Genomic DNA, 21,136 nt, shown 5'->3' on the forward strand with positions numbered 1-21,136 from the left:
TAGAAATTCGGTATCAATACCCTTACAGCTATGCTTAGAACAGGTTTTACTAAATTCTACCGACAAGGGGGTCTAAGGAGCATTCATAAATAAATTCGCCATATAGATACACCCAACAGGTTACTACTTGTTTTTATATGATACAACCATATTCCAAAGTGGTGAACACAAATGAAGTTTGTCAAAAATACAACTTAAACAAGTGTGAGGTGACACAGTTAAAGACACTTAGCATGAACCTCATTATAGTAACTGGCTTTGGTATGATCCATTGCACATGTCCTACTTGATAAATATATTACTTTGTTTCATTGCAAAAAATCAAAAGAATATCACTGGACGCTCATAAAATAGAAAACATAAAGTATACCCTTCAGCAGATACAACTTCACAAAGTGCCAATGATGGTAGAATACAGAGGTACTTTTCTATTAATCAGGCACACCTAGAATCCCTGTCCATTAAAGGAAAGAAACTTGTCATCATAATTACTATTTATTTCCATGTTTTTAAATCATTGATACTCACAAACTTATTGATTACATTGTTGTGGGTGCAACTGGAGCAAGCTAGACTTGGCCTACATAAATTGTTTTGGCAACCTTTACAAAGAGATGTTTTTTTTGTTAGTCAAAATAGTTTATGCTAATTTTATTTCCAAAGCCATTTTTTAGCAATTATAAATGTATTTACTAAGATTTTTTCTCAAAAGAAAGGGCAAGAAAGGGTACAACAAATTATAGTAATACATATTTCTAAAATTAGTGACAAAAAAGTCCTGATCTTAATCTAACATTAAATTATACAAATCATGGTCAGAAATTTTTGTTTACCATGATGGAACTTAGCTTAGAACTTTTTATAGTAACCAAGTTTCAGTACTCCTTTAAAAAACCTTTAAGTTATTCATTTTTATGGGAGTTGTTCAAGCTCTCAGGCAAACAATCTGTGGTGACTGACCACAAAGGCCTAGACAGTACTACAACTCTCAAAATTTGTTTTAAAAATCCTATTATGAACTCTCTCCAACACTTACCATCCACAATATTCTTCTGAACAACAACATTTCAAATTCCTTCAGACGTTTAAGCCATTAGGACAAATTTATTGTTTAATTTTCATTTATGTATATTCTTATTTTTATTGTAACATACTGCAAATGCAATGTATGTCCAAACCAAAATATTTTCATATTTTTTCTCTTTATGGAACTTAGATTAGATAAAAACAATTCCAAAGATTTTCACTAACAAAAGTGTTGGAGATTTCTGAGAATGTTACTTTTAGCATATTCTATAAAGACAAATGCATTCAGTCTCTTTTACTTAACAAAGTTCAGATTTGAAATGTAGATCTTTAGCAAAGAGGAGACAAGTATAGGAAACAGGTAAAGAAACACTAAACATTCAAACAACAAGGTTCAAAAACAAAACTGTTTGTCTTAAGGCTCATTGAAATAATTTAAAATTCATGACTGAATACATATTTGTTACATTTTACATACGGGTAATATATTCTTGGGTATATCAAGGATTTGTTTGTGCTTCATATTTGTTATTCCTTATTCTGCTGCTAAAATATACAGATGATTGAATGTAGATGTAAAGTTTTAAAAGAGGTGAAAGTACAGTTCATTTGTCTGCAAAAAGCTCAACTTGCATAAAGGGATTACTCTGAAAATTTAAGTATTTTTTGCTATAAAAATGCAATAGGCCAATAACTTGTCGCATTACAATGTCTACAGGTTCAGATAGCAATCAATAATAAATTTATATATTTATTATTTCTGCAACTTTTAGATTATGGATAGAGTGTACCATGCATTAATTGGAAAAAAAAATTATACATTCACCCGCTTTTACACCTATAACCAATCATCCTGTATACAGATTGACAAATGTCAAGTTTAAATGGTTTAATATAGCAGCTAATACGGCAAACCCCAAAAAATTCATTGCCATTTAAAATAGTAAAAAACCCATACCCACCCTGTAATGATCTTTCTATTACCATGACCTAAAATTGTTATTCACTTTATTTCTTTCTTATTTCACTGTAAGTAATCCACAGACACACTATGAAAAGCCAGATCCAAGACTACATTATGAAAGGAAATAGAAATTTTGTTAAATTATATACCTAAAATTATCATTACTTCCCACTTTGCCCAACAATGTAGAATTAATATGTTTCATGATATAATCCAAAATAACTACAAAATTAATGTTTAAAAAATTATGTATAAGATATCAATAAACCTAAATTTTCAGTTTCATACATTTCAGAGAGTCATATGTTTAAAGTGATATTTTTAGTTTGTTGCTAAACATCTATCCATGTCTAAATTAGATTTAATGATTTTGTAGATTTACAAGCCTGATTAATAAAAAAAATAATTTTATAGCTGATTTTTATCCAAAATTAGATATTATTAAGTATATTTATCTTTTTATTTCATTCCAAAATCATATTTTTTTGCATAGAAAATCTAAAAGTTTGCATAATTTTTTTTCATGAGTTGATTTGTGAAAACGGCTCTGAAAAATAGCACATTGAATACATGATATGTATAAATCATTTAAATATGATGTAAACAGTCAGTCCTATGGAAAAACTGAAAACAATACTAACAAATATTATCCCCAGGATCATTTATACTGACCATTTGTGTATGTCATCAGAAGAAGGATGGAAAACCCAAATTGGATAGAATCAAAATCCCATTAAACTCCCCTGTAGAAACATACTTCAACTTAAAGCTACAAGGGTTCCAAATGTGCAGTGGTCTGAGAAAATCTCTAAAAAGGGTCGAATTCCCTCTCACAAACTGCTTGAAGAGTTAGACATCCCTCGATATAAGTTGCAATACAAGTTAATACCTAGATGATTATTTACTAGCTTAGTAGAGTACCCATATAAAATGTAATTCATTGCTTTGTGTCAGACCTACACTAATCCATATAAAAATAAGTGCAATAAATACAGCACAATAAGTACATTTGAAAAGATGCTAAGCTGGATTCTCTTAAAGAACCTTTTTTATTTATCATTAAAAACAAAAAACTGTAAAACACTCAATTGAAAATTATGACTAAAAACCAAAAACTAAGTTGTTGGTTTGAAAATTTAATACATTTGTTTATTTCTACATACATATAAACATTAAGAAGTCTGTGTTATTTAAATGTTTTACATACCTATTTAACAACGGTACTATATAATAAAATAAACATTTCAAAAGAAAACAATCATGTTTATGTTAATTAATGTAAATAAACAAACTTGAAATTAAAAGATAATCGGTCTCCTGCGTAAGACTTGTCGAAAAGAAATATTAAAAATTGTAATGTATTATGTGTGCTTTAATAAACATTTTTAATTAAGCTTGTAGGCTTCATGGGAGACACAACTTTTCTCTTTAAGTTATAAGACACCGTTATAACTTAACGTAAATGAATAAACGCTTCCGTTGCCTTCTACGCGGCTGATGTTTGTTATAAGAAAATACAAATTTGATTCAATTGCTACATTTTAAACTTACTTATAATATTGAAATAAATATTATAATCCGTACATAATTAAATAACATTTCTGTATTATCTACTTACCTAAAATTGGATAACATAACGCGATACACCCAAAATAAATGGCAAGTGCCGCGGGATACTTCCTGAGTGCACGAACCATTGTCATGGCGGAAGAATATGCCATATAAACTAGCACACTGGTAAACTTGACTACAAATGCATCACATAATTATTACACCATCTTCGTTTCACTTATGCAGCGGTATCACTGATTATTTCTATAATTAAACACACAAAAAAATTACAAGGCGGCTGACACCACAAGCCGAACAAACAATCCCACTTTGCAGTGTTATCAGCTACAAGGACAAAACATCAATTTATTTCAGATGTAAAAAAATCATTTATCTGGCAGCCCACAAGATAAAAACCTTTGTCTTTGTAAAATTGTTCCTTAATTTTATAATATTTGACATTATTATATTATGCAATAGACCATGATATTTGTGATATAAATCACAATGTTATAGGAGCTTAGTGCCATGCTTGCAAAGGTTTCATATTGATGTTTTTATATGGCAAGAATATCATAAATTTTCTTTCTGCTCGCGCAAATATATAATTTTGCTTCTCATTTATATATCTTTTCGAATTATACGCAAAGAGCGTTGTACTAAAATTATATGCAAAAGTTTTTAAGTGTTTCATTCACGCCTTCCACAAAAAAAAAAACACAACCTAAACACCGAACTTATTGCATTCAAATACTTAGCAATTGTTAAATATATTGTAACAAAAACCTGATACAAGCGCGTTAAGTTAATTAAATAAGTTATTTGTAGTTACTAAACAGACACGAATTTTGCCCTTAAATATCTCAGTAACAAAATTGGAACAGTGCAAATTTCTCTACTGTGTTGAACAACGTTTTCCTTTGTGGGTATAAAAAATTGATTTTATAACAAATTAATAATATTACAAAATACCTAAACGACGCTGAAGTTTTAATTGTTTTCTTTAACCTGAATAAAGTGTATTCACTACTATTATTAATGTTTTATATTTTATAGTTCTTCATTAAATAAGTGTTATGGGTAAAAAGATTTTGGATAATTGTGTTTATTACAATATTCATTATATTAATAAATTAATATTGAATATGTTGTTCAAGGATGAAATAAAAATAATCCACTACAAAAAAAGAATTTAAAGTTATTTATTTAACTCAACATACTTTTTCAATATTTTGTTTTCTTCTTAATTCACGTTTCCTGTGTTGTTTTTAGAAGCAATTTATTGTCTTAGGATTTCTTTGATAATTTTTTTACTTATTATTACCAGTTTAAATAATAGTGTGAGCGTCAATCTTGGAGAAATAATATAAACATCTTAATGTGTACAATTTGTATTTATTACCTGTTTATGTTTTACAGTTTAATGTGTTCGACATTGTTGCATGACAGTCTGTCATTTTCCCTTTATTCGTTTATCACACCCCATTCCTGACTTAACTAAATGTTGCCGTTATAAATATTAAACAATATTTACTTGAGTATGGGGCTATTCGCCACAATAGCTTTGTAAAGAGCATGGTAACATTTGTTGTTTATTGACAAGACGAGTGACAGACGGCGGGGTCCAGCTCGATGGCAGCTTGATTGAGACAATTTAAACGAAATAAATGACTTGCTAATGAGATTATATCCGCCTTTACGTGTTAAAGACATGAAAATGTGGTTTACAAACATTATTTAAAGTATTATTGCGCGTGTGAAACGAGTGCATTGTATTATAAAAATGTATTTTCAGTACACTATAGGAGCCATTTTTAGTGTATTTATTTTGTGCGTTCATTGTGATAATGCTGCTAATTACAACGAAAGTATGAACGTTTACGGTAAGTTTATATACATGATTATGTATACACTAAACAAAAGCTTATAAATTGTTCCAAAATGCGCAACGCCTATTTTGATTCATATCTGTCAATCTTGGTCATCCATGATATACGATTTTAAAGGGACTTATAACGAATTTGTTTACACATGCTTATTCAAAAAGGTAAACATTATGTTAATCACAAATTTCAGTGTAATATGTAGATAACCTAAATCCAATACGATTTTTATGCTATTAGAAAAATACATAAATAGATAAACGAATTTATTAATAAATTAAACCTAAACATTTTGTGTTTAACAACGCTGTTTAACGTGTTACGCAAATATTCCACATATGCATTCATCTTGTAAGAAAGTGTTGTAAACTAATATTTTTTGGTATGTTGGACCTTAGAAAGAATAATTATAGCTAAAGAACATTTTTCTTATTGCATTCACAATGTATCGGAAAATTAATAATTATATTTTTTTTAATAATAAATTAACCTGCTTTGAGCGGTGGTTGTAAAGTGCTAGAGGACTGAGACTTGCGATCATAGGTTGTGGGTTCAGTTTCCATTTATGATTCACACTTTGTGCATTAATTATATGGGAATGCAACTGCCCACAAACAAGTTTGTAGAAGAGGGGCAGCAATATTCTCTGCATTTCATAATACTACACTGCAAAAGCCAACCTGCCTGTCAAGCATGGCGATTATGGTATATCTTCCCTAGATCTTATTTGCGAGCTCTGTGTCTCACAGTGGGTGTTTATGGGCTAATATTATGAATCTGTTTAATTTATAGCTTCATTGAAGTTTTGTAGTACACACATATAGACTGAAATTACCCATAGCAACTAAGGTTTGAGCCTTAAGGAAGAATAAAGAAGATTGACACTCCTTGGAGTGACTACACAAGGGCCCTCTAGGCTCCTCCTAAGAGGCCATTGGCTAGGGCTGTCTCTCATAATTTGCTACCATTCTCTGCCTGAGAGGGCAAAATGTATCAGACTGTCTATATATAATGAATTTTATGTAGTTTACATATCTATTAGAAACATTTGTATTTTTATACTCTCAAAAATTATTTTTGTACTCTGGTTCTAAGATGAAATTAATTGTTTTATAGAAACTTGAATTTTTAAAAAACTATTATCTTAGATTTTAATTATTTAAAAAGTTATACTGGAATAAACCACTTGTTTTTTCTACATTTTAACAGTACTTATTTCGGAATTTTTATTTATCACCCATGTGTATGTACCTAATATATTTGTAACATTTTTTGTATTATTTTAAAACAGCTATTTTAAATTATTGTATTCACACTTTGTATAGGTTATAGTGTATTAAAATGTAGCCATTGTATTTTTTAAGAAAGTTAAATGTAAAAACCTTAGGTGTAATTTACTGTATACTTAAAAAAATTGTCATTTAATCATTTTTTTGCACATTTTTTTGCACATTTTTTTCAATATTTAATAAAGTAAAAAAGGTATAATCTACAATGACAAGCAAATCCTATATATAAATATATATAAGTGAGTTAATAAAATATATTGCATGTATACATTATATATTATTAACATACTTAATTTCCATAATCCATTGTGACACCTAATGCGGTCATTAAGACAAGGTAGACGTCAAAGGGCAAGGTCAAATTGATCAGTCCCAGACTATGAATACATATCATGGATGTGCAACTTTTAATACACCGTTTAAATGTTTTAATAATTTCCTAAATTTTATGTATGATTTTAATAATGTCGTTATATAATAGGTGACCACTTTTATTAAAGTCACTAGGTCTTGTATATAGAAATGAAATGATACTGGTTAAGGTGTAATTAAATATATATTTGATTATGTATATTATTATATACCTTTTCCAATTGATGTCCAATAGGTTGATTTACCTGGTCTAAAAGGCTTGCATCCAGACTTTTCTGATGTACTTGACAAGGATGTCTTCCCACCTGGTAGGTGAATATCCTTCTGTTTGCTGGTCCATTGTCACTACTCCACTAACTTAAGGCCCCTGGGGTCAACTGTTCTGTGAGCTATGTGGTCCGCCCACTGCCACTTTAACTTGCTAATCTAATTGTGTTTAGGTCTTAGCTATTAAGGAACACATTTTTGTATTTCACTAATTAAGGGATCACTACGTTTATACACTGTAAAAACAAAAGTTTCTATTAGAGATTTGTAAATACTTGTATGAGTGAGAGGCAAAACATAATCTACATGCCCAAACTCTGACTATCCCATCTCTGTGATATATATATAAATGTGGTAATGAAAACTTCCTGATGAAAATACATTACATAAGACTTGTGTCAGACCTAGTTTATCAGAGGCATAGGTAAGTGCCACTTAAAACTGATTCTACTGCCAATAGTAGTGTATATATTTTATTTTGTTTTGATTTGACAATAAGACTAGTTTAAATAATATTTTAAAGAGCTACACTTATTATCTGGATTTTGTGCTCATACCATTTAGTATTAATTACAACATTTAATACATTATTTTGTAATCTGTTAAAGATTTGAATTGTAAATTATCACAAATATTTCAATAATCCATTTTTAATCTTTGAGACAAAAATTGACAACATGTTGGTTGCCAGTTTTTCTGATCAAATCTTTTATTTTTAAAATTGTTTTAATCAATAAGCTACAATTCAACTTGATGGTATTTTATGAACTATAGGACCACGGGATTCTGTTAGAGATATGATATGTGCCATATCTATGACAGGACCAGAAAGTTAATAGAACTCACCTAACTTTCTTATTTTAGTTCTAGGCGTAAATTCTTTGCTTCAATTTTAGTAAATAGTGATATTGTTTAAATTTGCAGAGCCTTAATAGCCATCTGTGTTTCGTTGTTGGCTATCCTTAACAATAAGTAAAGAATGTTAAAAGAATAGTATATTTAATAATTATTATTCATAGCAATTTATACTATGATTAAATATAAGTGTGAAGGCTATACATTTATCTCTGTAAAGCTTTTATACCTATAATTAACTACCCTATATAGTATTTATAGCAGTAAACAATTAAAGTTATTATAATGATGTACTAAATTCTTTATTATTCAACATACTTTCTATCTCTTGATTGTAAATGATACTCTGTCAGTTGTAGTGTGCCTCTGTGTTAAAATTTGTCACCACAATATGCCCCTTTTTTCATGAACAAGTTCTAATTACCCATTGACTTTAATAGCTTCACCATTTTATGGGTTGACAGGATGTAAGGATCCCATGTGCCTCATTGGGCTGTCATTTAAGCACATTTAGCATACTTATTCAAGTCTAGTTGGGACATCTGAACCTCCACTCTATAGCTAGCTATTTTTTGGATTATATCAACATTTATGCAAGCTTTATTAGTGATTAATATTTCGGCTCTTGAGTAGAGATATAATATTTGTGCAGTATTGTCAAGCAAACTAGAATTTTCTACAATTGTACTTGTCTACAATGATAAATCACTAGAGAACAGATAATTGGATGCATATTTGCATGAACATTATTTTTGTTGAGAAAATATGGAAGCGATTTTAATGGAATGATATCAAAGTTTACTTGTGCAAAAGTAGTTTTATTTTTATTAATATATCGACTCTGTGCACTAATCGGTGTAACATAACTCCTGAAGATGCTCCGTGGAGGGGTGAAACACGTGTTGAGTAATTTGGCGGTGGCGGTTGTGTGATTCGCATTGTTTGCCGCATACGCATTTATCAGCGGGCTGGCGGGCGGTGCATTTCATTGCACGACTACCACAGCATGTGCGGAAGTGGCTAAATATTGGTTCTTTTTTTTACTTATTATCATGTCAGCTAGCAATAGACTAGGCGTCTATTGCTAACTGACTACAAGACTTAGGCCTCTCCCAGAGTTAGCCACCATTTGACTTTTGACTCGAGAACCTTTCGGCCCCAATTGTTATCGGTAGCATAATATAGCAAATCCCATACATGCCAGTGATGCCAGTGAAGCTTAAAGGCCTGATATATAAGAGCATGATAAGACCTGTTCTGACTTATGGAAGTGAAACATGGGCTATGACACAAAGCCATATCCGTTCAGTCCAAGTCGGCGAAATGAAGATGCTTCAGTAGATGTGCGGAGTAACGAGGCTCGATAAATTCGCAACGAGTACGTAAGCGGTATCCTCGGGGTACTTGACATCGCCGATAAGCTACAGTAGAGTCGGCTTAGATAGTACAGAGGAGATCTCTTGAATACATCGCGAACGTCGCTATGGATCTAAACATTTCTGGGTTCAGAAGAAGAGGAAGACCGAAAACATGATGGGCAGATACCATAGCGGAAGACATGACTGCCTGCAAAGCTTCCGCGAACGACGTGTCCAATTGCGCGAGGTGGAGAAAGAAGATAAGATAAGCAGACTCCATGATCAGATGGGATTAATAATGCTCAGGAGAGAGAGAGAGAGAGAAAGCAAATCTTATTCATTTGATATTTGCTAACTTTGTGTAACTCTCCTTAATTTTCTTGTTTTAGTTTAATCTGATTTAGCTACAAGCCAAATGACTGTGCTTGTTTCACCGAGATATGTTGATCCGTTAAATAGCGTCTAAGTACCATCCCAATTGAAATAGGTTAATGGATAATGACACTTTTCATTCGTAAGGATGCGGGTTCGCATCCGATAACGATACTTGCGACTTTCATTACTACGCATTGTGTTAGTAGTGAGAGAAATCGTAATCGTATAACACATATACACCAAACTACAAACTACCGGAACTAAAAAACTACTAAAAATACCGAAATTGATAAATCTATCAAGAGTTGAGCGTATACCTGACTGCCGGATTGCATTTATGTATATACATAAAAATGAATCACTATTTCTCGTGGTCACGCCATAACTTGAGACTGACTTTACCGGTTTCATTCATCTATTTTTTAATAAGTTTTTTATTACTTCGTAGAAGGTTCTATGGTATCAGAAAATTGCGCAGAAAATTTTAACAAAATAAAATTATTATTGAAACTGCATGTTTGATAGTCTGCGCTGAAAATTTTTATTGTAGGTAACTGCTGTAACAGTCAGTATTTATTGATATTTATTGTAAAATAAATTTATTTTTTTCACATTTAATCAATGAATAAAGTGATCGCTATGATAATAAGTTTAGCTAATAAGTTTATTTTGAGAAATGACTCATTCTGTCAGACGAAGTCTATCGAAACAAGTAATAATACATCGAGAGTAGTTTTGATATTTGTATAAATCATAAAAAAGTTTTGGCTCTTACCCCTTGACTTTTCTTCTTTGATGGAAAGTCATTTTTGCATTACTAGTGTTTACATATTTCGCTGATTGGCAGCGCTTAGCCTTGACCTCATTTTTATTTGAGAGCACTCTCGGGAGTCTGGACTTATACTGTTAATTATTATTTTCATTATGGAATTGGTAAACCGACGTAGATCTAAGAATTGCTCGTTGGAAGTAGCAGCAGGGGTACATCGCTCATGCGCTTAGCCGCCCGGGCCCGAAAGTTCTCAAGTGGCGATCCGGTAGACGCGCGGCTAGGCCTCCCAATAGATGATCCGAGGACGACGAGAATGTTGGCAGCTCAGAACCGGTCATCGTGGCGAATTTTGGACGAGGTCTTGCAGTTCGCGTCTGTCGGCTAAAATGAAGAAGAAAGCCCTTAAGCTCTAGATCGGTTGGGCGAACGCTTCATAAGTGACTGGACTGAGGTTTAACTGCCAATCAATAAGGCATTAGCATTACGACCGAAGGGTCGCCTAAAAAGTCAAGAAGAACATCGATTAAAAATCGAAATTTAAAAAAAAAACGATTTAAAACAACTAAGTGACGGCACTACGCACATGCATCAGTTCCCACAGCGACAGTAAGCACGCCAGCAAAAACTACGAGGTGTGCAAAAGGAACTCGTTTTGTGTTAATGAAACATTACGTAAACATGAATGGTTCATAAAACACGTTTTTTACACATACTTATAGTACGACCGGGCTTGTGAATGGGTGGATGTCGTTACTATTTTTAAAATATCGACGCCCGATCTCGATAACAGAATGAACCTTGTTAATATCGTATGCGAATTTGTTTATTTTTATACGGAGGTGTTTTGATCTTAATAATAACATGTCTGTTTTGTGTATGATTAAATTTAATGTCTTAATGTGCATCATACCATCACAGAGGCTGCGAGTTATCACCATTTCAGCTGTAAGACGTTGTCTGCTGAATATAGGCCTTCCCCATAGATTTTCTTTAGGAAACGGTCTGCATCAAGTGCCTCCCGATAATCTGAAGTTATATGGTCAACCTTGTGGGTCTCCACTTCAGATTCATAGTTTACGTTGGCTAATTATGAAAAGCGCTTTTGTTTCGAAAAGTATTCAGTATGTTAATGGCCGAGGTAGATATAACTATATCATAGTTGCCTTTGCAAATGGGACGACAAATTAAACCTACGTGTGCGCTGGTAAAAACTCTGAAATTAATCTCTTTTGCTAATTTAACTAAAAGTAAGAAGCAGTTTCCATAGTTTCTTACCTTACCTACTTGACATTGGCTTCCTAATAGATTTCCAACAAGACCTACTAATAAAGCTACTTTTACAACAACCTTAATAAGAAAGAGGCTTTGAATGCTAACAGCCAATTATATCGACCAAGAAAAAAAATAATGGTTCATGATTACCTCACGGGTTTTTCTTATATTAGAAACGCTCGTAAAGGGAAGTAACATTATACAAATGTAAAACATAAGAAATATACTTACGATGCAGATACTCGATCTGCCAATTTAAAACTGTTTGTCAGTAATGTGATACTAGGTTACGCAGCAACGTCTGCGCATCGCTTTCTATAATAATACTACATAATGTTCATGACTTTGCTTGTAAATAATTCGTTCATTAGAACTTTGTAACGATATATTATTCATAATATTGAACTGTTTTCGTGTTCTTTATTTTAAACATTTAAATTAATTGCAATAGTTTTTATGTGTTCTATATACTGTTGTACTTCGGGGCTTTATTGTAAAACTCACAGAGGCTCAACGAGACATGGAGAAGGTTATGCTGGCGATTTCACTACGAGATCAAATCGTAAATGAGGAGATTCGTAGGCGATCGAAATTAACCGACGTAGGCCAACGAATCGGCAACTTGAAATGGCACTGGGCAGGCCACATAGAGCGATGAACAGATTTCCACTGGGGCCTTAAAATTCTGGTGACCACGAACTGGCAAGCGTAACATAGGATGTCCTCTTACTAACAGAATAAACAATCATGTTGAGGTGGTCAGATGACGTTGGACGAAGAAGGTTTATGTCCAATCGTGGACCAGCTACGGCTGAAATGGTAATGATATACGCTTCTGCCATAATACATAGAGTCTTGTTTATCTATGAAGAGATTACGCTATAAGTCGAATATAAGACTTCTTTCAACTGGGTTGTGTTGGAAGTTGTAATTTTATTAGTGATGATAAAAGTGACATCGCCCTATAACAACACTATTGAGTCTATTGCTCCGAAATACATGTGGGCGTTGGGCGCCAAGGTTCCGGTTTTGATTCCGGACGAGCCCCCGAAAGATGTGGGATTTAGTATGAAAACAAAATTCGAAGCAAATCTCATTAAATATTTATTAAATAATCATATCAAGACAAAGACACACGTTACACCCTCCTTCGACTTTTTTTACACTATGTAGTCATCTTACACCAAAAGTTACCATAATCAAAAATATGCTTTACTAAAATATAATCTAAACCACATGTTGAAAAAATGTGTGTTAGAAGAGTGTTATAGTGTGCGCTTGTACCGTTAGTTTCAAATAACTCCAATTAGACACGCGTAAAGTCGCGTGACAATAACAGTTCATTGATAAAATGTACGATTGCGTTTGAGTCATCTGATTTGACAGCGTCCTGCCTTTAATATGCAAAATATATTAATTATACGATAATTTAAACGATACTTGTCTTTTCCTTTCCGTTGATATGTTGTTGTGACATTTTCCTATTTTATATCTTCCGGTATTCATTCTCCCGGTAGTAGCGTTTTCGAAAGTGGTGATAGAATGACAACAGTGATGGATGAAGATGAAGTTCTGCAATTGCGAGAGGACTCAAGGGTGCTCCATTTCGGGGGAATGCGTTTGGTCAATTATGAAGCATCTACCCAAGTGATCTAAGAGCTGAACGACCTTCCAAAAGTTACTGGCATGTAGAATTTAACATAAAAATGAAATAAATAAGTTGTATTTGTAATAAATAATGATTACGTTAAAAATAACTTTTATATTCGTTTACCGCAAAACTTTAAAAATAAAGTAATTCGTCTACAACATTACAATGAAAATGTAATCATTTTTTCGTACGCGATATTACTAAAGTTTTAATTTACTCTGATGTTTTTGCGGGAAATAGAAGAAAAGAAGTGTTGTTTTTGCCATTTTTTATTTTTTCTCCGTAAGAACCTTTCTCATACCATAACGAAAGTATGATAAAAAATTTTATCGGGTCATTCTCTAGTTTTGATCTAAATATAACAGATTGATTTATAATTGTGTAGAGGCTTTAAAGGAGTGATTGTAAAGTTCACAAGCTGTCAATTAATGTCGTATCCTGAAATCAGTGGTTTCAGATATAATAATGTAATTATAATACAGTAAGAATAAGCGTTTTCAAAATTCGGATTACTACTTATTAAATGTAATGATTGTTCATTCTCTGTCCCTGGTGACTTTGTACTGTCAGAAGTAATTAGCCTGTCAAATTCTAATAGATACAATGGAAAAAAATCCTTTTTACAATATTTCAAAGTTATGACTTTATATAGGATGGTAAGGAATAGATATAAACGCTTCATAGTTTTTAGGTGTTTTTATAACTATAACCGATCACCATGTATATAGCTTAATTAAAATTTTACAGAATATTTGATCTTTGTAAATGTTTGGCAACTGATAAAGGAAACTTTGTGAAATTGAGCCTTGAATGTCACCGGATTTCTATTGTTATTATGAGTAATTGTTAATCAATGATGTTTTTAATTACCCAGTAAACCTGTGTATACTTGTTAACCAATTGGTTGTATTTAATTCTAAGTAACAATAAAGTTGTTACGGTTTTTGCATGTTAATTAAAAACTCACATGTATTATATGGTTTATGATAATTACATATTGTTGGACGTAATATTATAATAGCAGATTGTCATAAAATTCAATATTATACTGGATATATGACAATGTAGTTTTTTTTTAAATAGTTAAATGATATGTATTTAGTATTAATATATATTTAATATTGAATTCATCATTATTATAATGTATCGATGATGTAAATGTTACAATGGTCTAGTTAAAATCAAAGTTTAAAAGCGATCGAAACAACCATCTGTTGATAGGCGAGACTTAAAATTTTACTCAATTCAAAAATCATCATCATTATTTGCAACCATCATTGTCAACCTTAGGCTTCCAGATAGATTTCTAGTAGGACCGGTTGAAAGCAGCCTGCTTACAGCATCTTACGCTGACCTAGACAAGGACTTCCTGTCCACCTTGTGGGTGAACATCCTAGGCTGCGATAATACAATGCTATCCGCTTTACACTTTGGTTTGAGATGGCGTGCGAAGTCACGCATGTTTTTCTTTTAAAAATCAATTACGATATTTTGACACGAGAGTGATGTTATGGAAAAGAGAATGAACGGCCAATCGAATTAGAATTACAATGTATAATGTAGTTTCTTTAAAGTAAACCTTGTCTATTTACAAAACAATAATAATGATATATGAAATATAACTATGTATATAAGGGTACTATCCAAAAAGAGAGGTATGCTCATAACTTTCTCGAGGCTCCATAAAACTATTAACTCCTTTGTAGGAAGCTGTGTACGTTAGTAAGCTGCCAGTAATGTCTCTGCATTATCGTGCAATAATATTACAAAGTTTATTAAAAAAAGAATAAAAGTTCAACTACAGTGTAAAATATTTTTAAATGATAATAAAGCTTGGGAATGATTTGCTCGTACTACTGGTTTAAGAATATTTGTGAAAATGATTAAAAAAACATGAGTAAGTTTGCTGTGGGTTTTACTCAAATTGGGGCGCTTTTGGTACCCTTCGTAGCCACCTATTTTAAGTAGAAAAATACCATCACAGGGACTCATGATATTTCACGATGAACTATCCAAAGTGGATAAAATAGTGTACCTTTAGTAGTAATGTTGGTAGATGTAGCCGATGATTCACTTGAATTCAACATCTTTAAATCAACGTCGGGAGACGCAGAATACAGGCTGCTTCCCACCGGTGCTTTTAGAAAGCTACGGGGGAGGCCTATGTCGAGCAATGGACGTCCTGTTGATGATAATGTAAATATGAATTGACTTTAAAATCAACTAAAAAAAATTGAGGAATACATGGAAAAAGGAAATTATCAAAAGAATTTGAAAACACGAAATGGCCTTCTATATATAATGTATGTAATCTATATAATATATAATGTAAATATTTTATATTCTTGCATTAGAAGTGAAGGCTATCGGACGATTTCGATGTACTTTTCTCTGTTTTAAAGATTTTATATCTAGAATGTATGAAGTGTGTTATAAAATTGTGATTTAACGAAGCAGTCAAGGTGTTGCTAGTACAGTACTTTGCATTTTATTTGGCACCTTGGAAAGATAAATATAAACATTTCAGCATATGTATTATTTACATTAGATTATTGAGATAAAAGTTGCGTACTATTTTAGGTGAAAAATGTTGTCAATCCCGCATGAGATCATTAATTTAACCACGCAAATGTCATGTTATTATATTGTGTAGTTCTACTAGTGTTTAAATATATTAAATTTGTCAGAAATAAATCTTTAGAATTTTTCTTTATTTTTTAAAAAAAAATATAATACCTTTTTTGACTTATAATGATCTCAATGTTTTTATTTATTTATTTATCGAAGTACGATCGCCAGTAAAGGTTACAATTATATCTAAAAATTATGAATTTTGAACAAATATTATAGTACCACTTGTTTAAGGCACATCTTTTAAAGATTTTTAAAGATATAGCAGACAGGATTAATGGATAAACAAAAATGAAAATTGTAATCAGATAGTCGATTAGATGTATTTCAGTGTGAAAAAGCGAATCAATTGATTTAAATGTTAATCATAAGATTTTTTATTTCTATTGTTATCATTCAGATGATAAAAATGTTACAAACTCCTTTGCGGGAGACATAGACGTCGTTCGGTCCCCATCTGGACGGCCTCTTGTAAAAAACCTAGACCCAATACGCGTACAGATGTACTAGGTAATGGGTTATAGATAAAATATAAACAATAGTATAAAAAGCTTCAATATGATAAATCGTAAGATATTACAGGAGGATTTTCGCATTTTTAAATAACACTAGATATAAATCCCACATTTCGTATTTGCGTCTAACAATGTAAAACAGTTTTTAGCATTTTTGAAATATCTAAAATATAATGACATCAGGTCCTGACATAGATGTCCCTCTTATATTTCCAATAAAATAAGTTGGTAACGGCATGGATGAAGCTTCTTCCTACAACTTTAATAAGGTCGTTTGCTCAACTTGTGGGTGGACATCCTACGTTCCTTATGCCGGTCTGTGGTCTCTACTCCAAAATAGATACGTGGACGCTGTTGCCCATATTGATTGTAAGCAGTGGCAATTCTATATACTGTACCCCGCGAATCTAACCCGCGACCTACGATCGCAAGTCTTAGTACTTACCACTGGGCGTGCTATCGCTGCTCACAATAAAATATATAATGTATATTATATTTAATATATGTAAACGTATAATTAAATATTTTAACAAATTCTAATTGATTTGTATCAGAGACTAAAATTCATTATTTTAATTTTCAGTTCCGTCCGCACCGCAAAATCTAATCGCAAACAGTATAACAAGCGAAGTCATCCACCTCTCGTGGACCCCGCCATCCACTTTCACCCTCCTGCGTTCCACTCACCCGAGGCTCGGCGTGGGCGAAACCCCGAAACTCGATCCAGATCTTACGGTCGTCGAAAAAGCGAAGCAAGACACGCAATCGGACGAACCGGCTGAGTCTGCCGAACCACACGTAACGTTAACTGATGCTTCCATGAGCCCAGAGAAACTTGAATACTCCCCCTACAACTGGTATAAGAATGACAAACCGAAATTCAATGACGAATATTCCTCATCAGATATTCTATTTGACGAGGCGTATAAAATCAAAAGAGAGAGACGATCTCACCGACACAGAAAAAGACGACAAGACACCAATACAACAGAACCGAGGGTTTTGCATTTAGAAAAAGTACCCGGAGACACGCATGAAGCTTTTCAATTTCCTATAGAGGTGGTAAAGAAATCTTCACCCAATAACCCACCTAAAGATTTTACGCAAATCGCATATGTGTTATATTACGAACAAGGCGTACCGAAATATAACGCTGCTTCGGTGATTGGAGCTCAAACATCTTCTGAGGTGAAAAGAAATAATGTGTTTCCCAGCGACCTAGGTATGGAGAACTATTCGAAAGCAACAAAGAATCTGACTTTGCTTAATAACTCGGAAGTGCTAACTAAGGCAGTTGGTTTCCGTTTAAGAGATTTAAGTGAGTATTTTATAATTTCTTAATAATTTGTGAAACCTATAGTTTTTTTACATTTCCAATAGTATTTTAAAGAGATAAAACAATAAAACTAATATTTTATCGAATAGGGTTTTTCAAGCACTTTCGAAAAGTCAAGACCATATTACGCGAATTTAAATATGTATTTGTATATATAATACCGCTGGGTTCGGAGTATTGGTTCTATTGAGAAAAATCTGGAAAAAAACTCCATAGTTACACTTTTAACGGTAACTTTACAATTTTCTCTGATATAAATATCGTTTATTTTTCTCGTGAAAATCAACTGGATAGTAATTCTAGGCATTTTTATCTCCTATGTAATCTGATCCTATAGATTTAAACAATGATTTAGAATCAAAAACAGATATATTTTTTCGAATGAAAATGTATATGTATGTTGTAACTTTCACTCGAATAACGCGCGTTTGTTAATGGCGCCGAGTCGAGAGTGAGGTTGCAATCAGATCACATCGTTTTTAACGAACGCGAGGCTTGAAAATATGTGTCGAGCTTGGATGCTGAACACGCACGGATGGGCGCTTTTGTGACTAATTTACGCCTCTATTGTAAAAATTAGTTTTTTTTTTGGAATCACGCTGCAACGCTTTCACAGTTCATTCAGTTTATATTAGGTTATTCTATTAAATTGATTTCGATTCTTACCATAGTATCTGGCCTTATGGTTTGAAATTTCAAATTTAAATTTACTTTATATTAAAGATTATTTATATTGCAATTTGTTTATTTAACTATGTATTTTTTAATTTTTGAGCTTTTTCAAAATATTCTCCGGAACATGATTATTTCAGCCTTAGAGCGTCCAGTGTCGAACATATAGACAGCGGAAACATTATAGGAATAATTACATACATAACGTGTTATTAGATAAAAAAAATGCGAAATGTGTATGAGTAAAATTATGATTCATCATCGTTTCGATGTTCACTGTTGGACATAGGCCTCCATAAATTGGCAATTGAACCGTTTAGAAGCGACCTGTATCTAGTGTCTTCCGACAACGATAACCTGGTCGTCTGTCCACTTTGTGTTTGGTCGATTTTCGCTGCGCTTGCCAAACTATGGTGTCCAATCCAGTGACTGACTGTACCAATTTCGGAATCTAGATACCTTATTGCAATGAAAAAATACCGCGAGTGCAATAAATTTATTGAAACTAGCTCCTAAAAATTTTTAGTAAAGGAATAAGTAAACTTCTCATAAAGTGATAGAAATACGTCCGTTATTAATATTATTGTTAAATATATTAGTATTATTGAATTATTACTGTTAATGCACATTTAATATTTTTCTATTATTTTTTTCTATACAGAACCATTCACACCGTACAAGATTTGGGTGCGAGCTTTTTACAAGTTTTCCCTGAGCGGCGTCAGTTCGTCGGACTTGCTAGATAAGCTAGGCCCGCAGTCTGAGCCTCTTTACGTACTCACCGATGTTACACCACCGTCTGCTCCGATTATTTTGAACCTCACCTGTGACCAGCCCAATGGTAAGTTGTCACCAAATTCTCAAACACTGTAACAGTGTTACAAAAGGAAATACGAAATACCATATTTATATCCAGAGTAATTGGTTATATGTGTAAAAATTTTAAAGCCAATAAGCGTATAATTTATATGTCAGCGAAAAGATTTTACGATTGTTTAAAACAACCCTGTACAAAACGATCATTCTACACTATACCTGTCCAATACTACCTATGTGACGTTTTGTCAGCCGTTGTATTTTGTGCGACCGAGATAACGCTCTACGAAGCCGAAATTAGCCGATTGTCCCTTTCCAAAGGTCGATGTGCAATATTTATCGCCGGGTAGTAAAGTAGGTAGCATAAAGTGGGCGGTACAAAGTCTGCAATGAAAGACAGTATACAATAATTAATTTTAATATGTATAAATAAAAATTTTGAAAGTCCTTTTTCTCACAGTGTTATTTGTTTTTAAAATAGTGATATATTTATAGGAATGCTTTATCTACAATGGCGTCAACCTCTGGAATACAACAACTCGTTGGACCAGTACGTGGTGACGCTGCGGAAAATTCCAGAACAACAGCCGCGCACCAGGCTAACCCTGCCTACCAATAAGACAGACATCGACACCGCTATTAGTGTGGTAAGTTAAATATGTCAAGTTTTGGTGCCCAAGCCGAGGTCCCGTCTAGGGGTCTCTTACGCCAATTCAACCAAATCCGGCCTCCGAATCCACCACAATAACCAATTGCTTCTTCTATACTCCCTATTCATGAAGTAATCAAGCACTCGAATTCAATTATCATTTTCCCACACTCAATCACATTTAATAGACATTAAAAACAAAGGGTGTTTCGCCTGCTATAGAATCTTTCATTTCAAAGACAATGCACAAGTAATGCGTCAACATAATTGATTATCGTAGTCACAATATGCATTATATAATTGTGTTTAAATGAAACTTCAAGTTCAGTCAAAATATAACGAGAGGTGATACGGTTCTTTCCTGTTTATGCATTGACAAACTACTAAAATTGAAGTGTTTGTTTATTTCATTTGAAAGTTAGTACTAAAGTCTTAGGAAGTGATGTCTTTGAATGTCAAGGTGAGTTAACGGTAAAAGTTTATATTCACTACTATCTAAAGATTAGTTAAAAAACTATATGATGATGGGTGAGGTGATACAGTTATACCACAGGAGGTTGAGGTTCGGTCGTCTGTCGCCCTCGTAGATGTACGTTCTACGGAGAGCTTACCGGTCTCCACTTAAAAGCTGAAGGCTGCAGTGGTCATCTGTTCAATGTTCTAAGTGGTATTTCTACTGCCACTTCCGAAGCTGAACAGTGCCGGAAGTCATCACGTATCGAGGAAACCTTCCTAGGAATCGGAAATGTCGGATAAGATGTTTCGTAGTTTCACGAAAACTATCCAGCTGAGTTTGTTTCTGTTATATTATACTATATAATCAGTTATATAAATATTGTTACAAAGCACGAGTAACCGAACCCTCTAAACAATAAACAGAGA

At 32.8% G+C, this 21,136-nt stretch overlaps 2 protein-coding genes across 4 annotated transcripts in view; one reads left to right on the forward strand and one right to left on the reverse strand.

Moving 5' to 3' along the window:
* The window catches only part of Ptp69D (Protein tyrosine phosphatase 69D), a 58,026-nt gene extending 54,170 nt beyond the window's left edge, over positions 1-3,856 (reverse strand). For 2 of the 3 annotated variants that reach the window (XM_068768688.1, XM_068768687.1), the window contains exon 1: positions 3,609-3,856. In XM_068768688.1, the coding sequence (XP_068624789.1) occupies positions 3,609-3,711 (103 nt within the window). In that variant the 5' untranslated portion in view covers positions 3,712-3,856. The remainder of the gene's footprint in view (positions 1-3,608) is intronic. The other variant, XM_068768689.1, reaches the window with a different exon arrangement.
* Positions 3,857-5,159: 1,303 nt separating this feature from the next.
* LOC137925266 (uncharacterized) overlaps positions 5,160-21,136 on the forward strand; it is a 35,639-nt gene continuing 19,662 nt past the window's right edge. The window contains exons 1-4 of the mRNA XM_068768691.1: positions 5,160-5,424; positions 17,365-18,099; positions 19,451-19,630; positions 20,101-20,252. Coding sequence (XP_068624792.1) covers positions 5,325-5,424; positions 17,365-18,099; positions 19,451-19,630; positions 20,101-20,252 — 1,167 coding nt within the window. The 5' untranslated portion in view covers positions 5,160-5,324. The remainder of the gene's footprint in view (positions 5,425-17,364; positions 18,100-19,450; positions 19,631-20,100; positions 20,253-21,136) is intronic.

This window comes from Battus philenor, unplaced genomic scaffold, assembly GCF_028537555.1.
Source record: "Battus philenor isolate CCGP_79_NKW_IND1 unplaced genomic scaffold, ilBatPhil1.0.hap1 SCAF_26, whole genome shotgun sequence".
Classification (NCBI taxonomy): Eukaryota; Metazoa; Arthropoda; class Insecta; order Lepidoptera; family Papilionidae; genus Battus; species Battus philenor.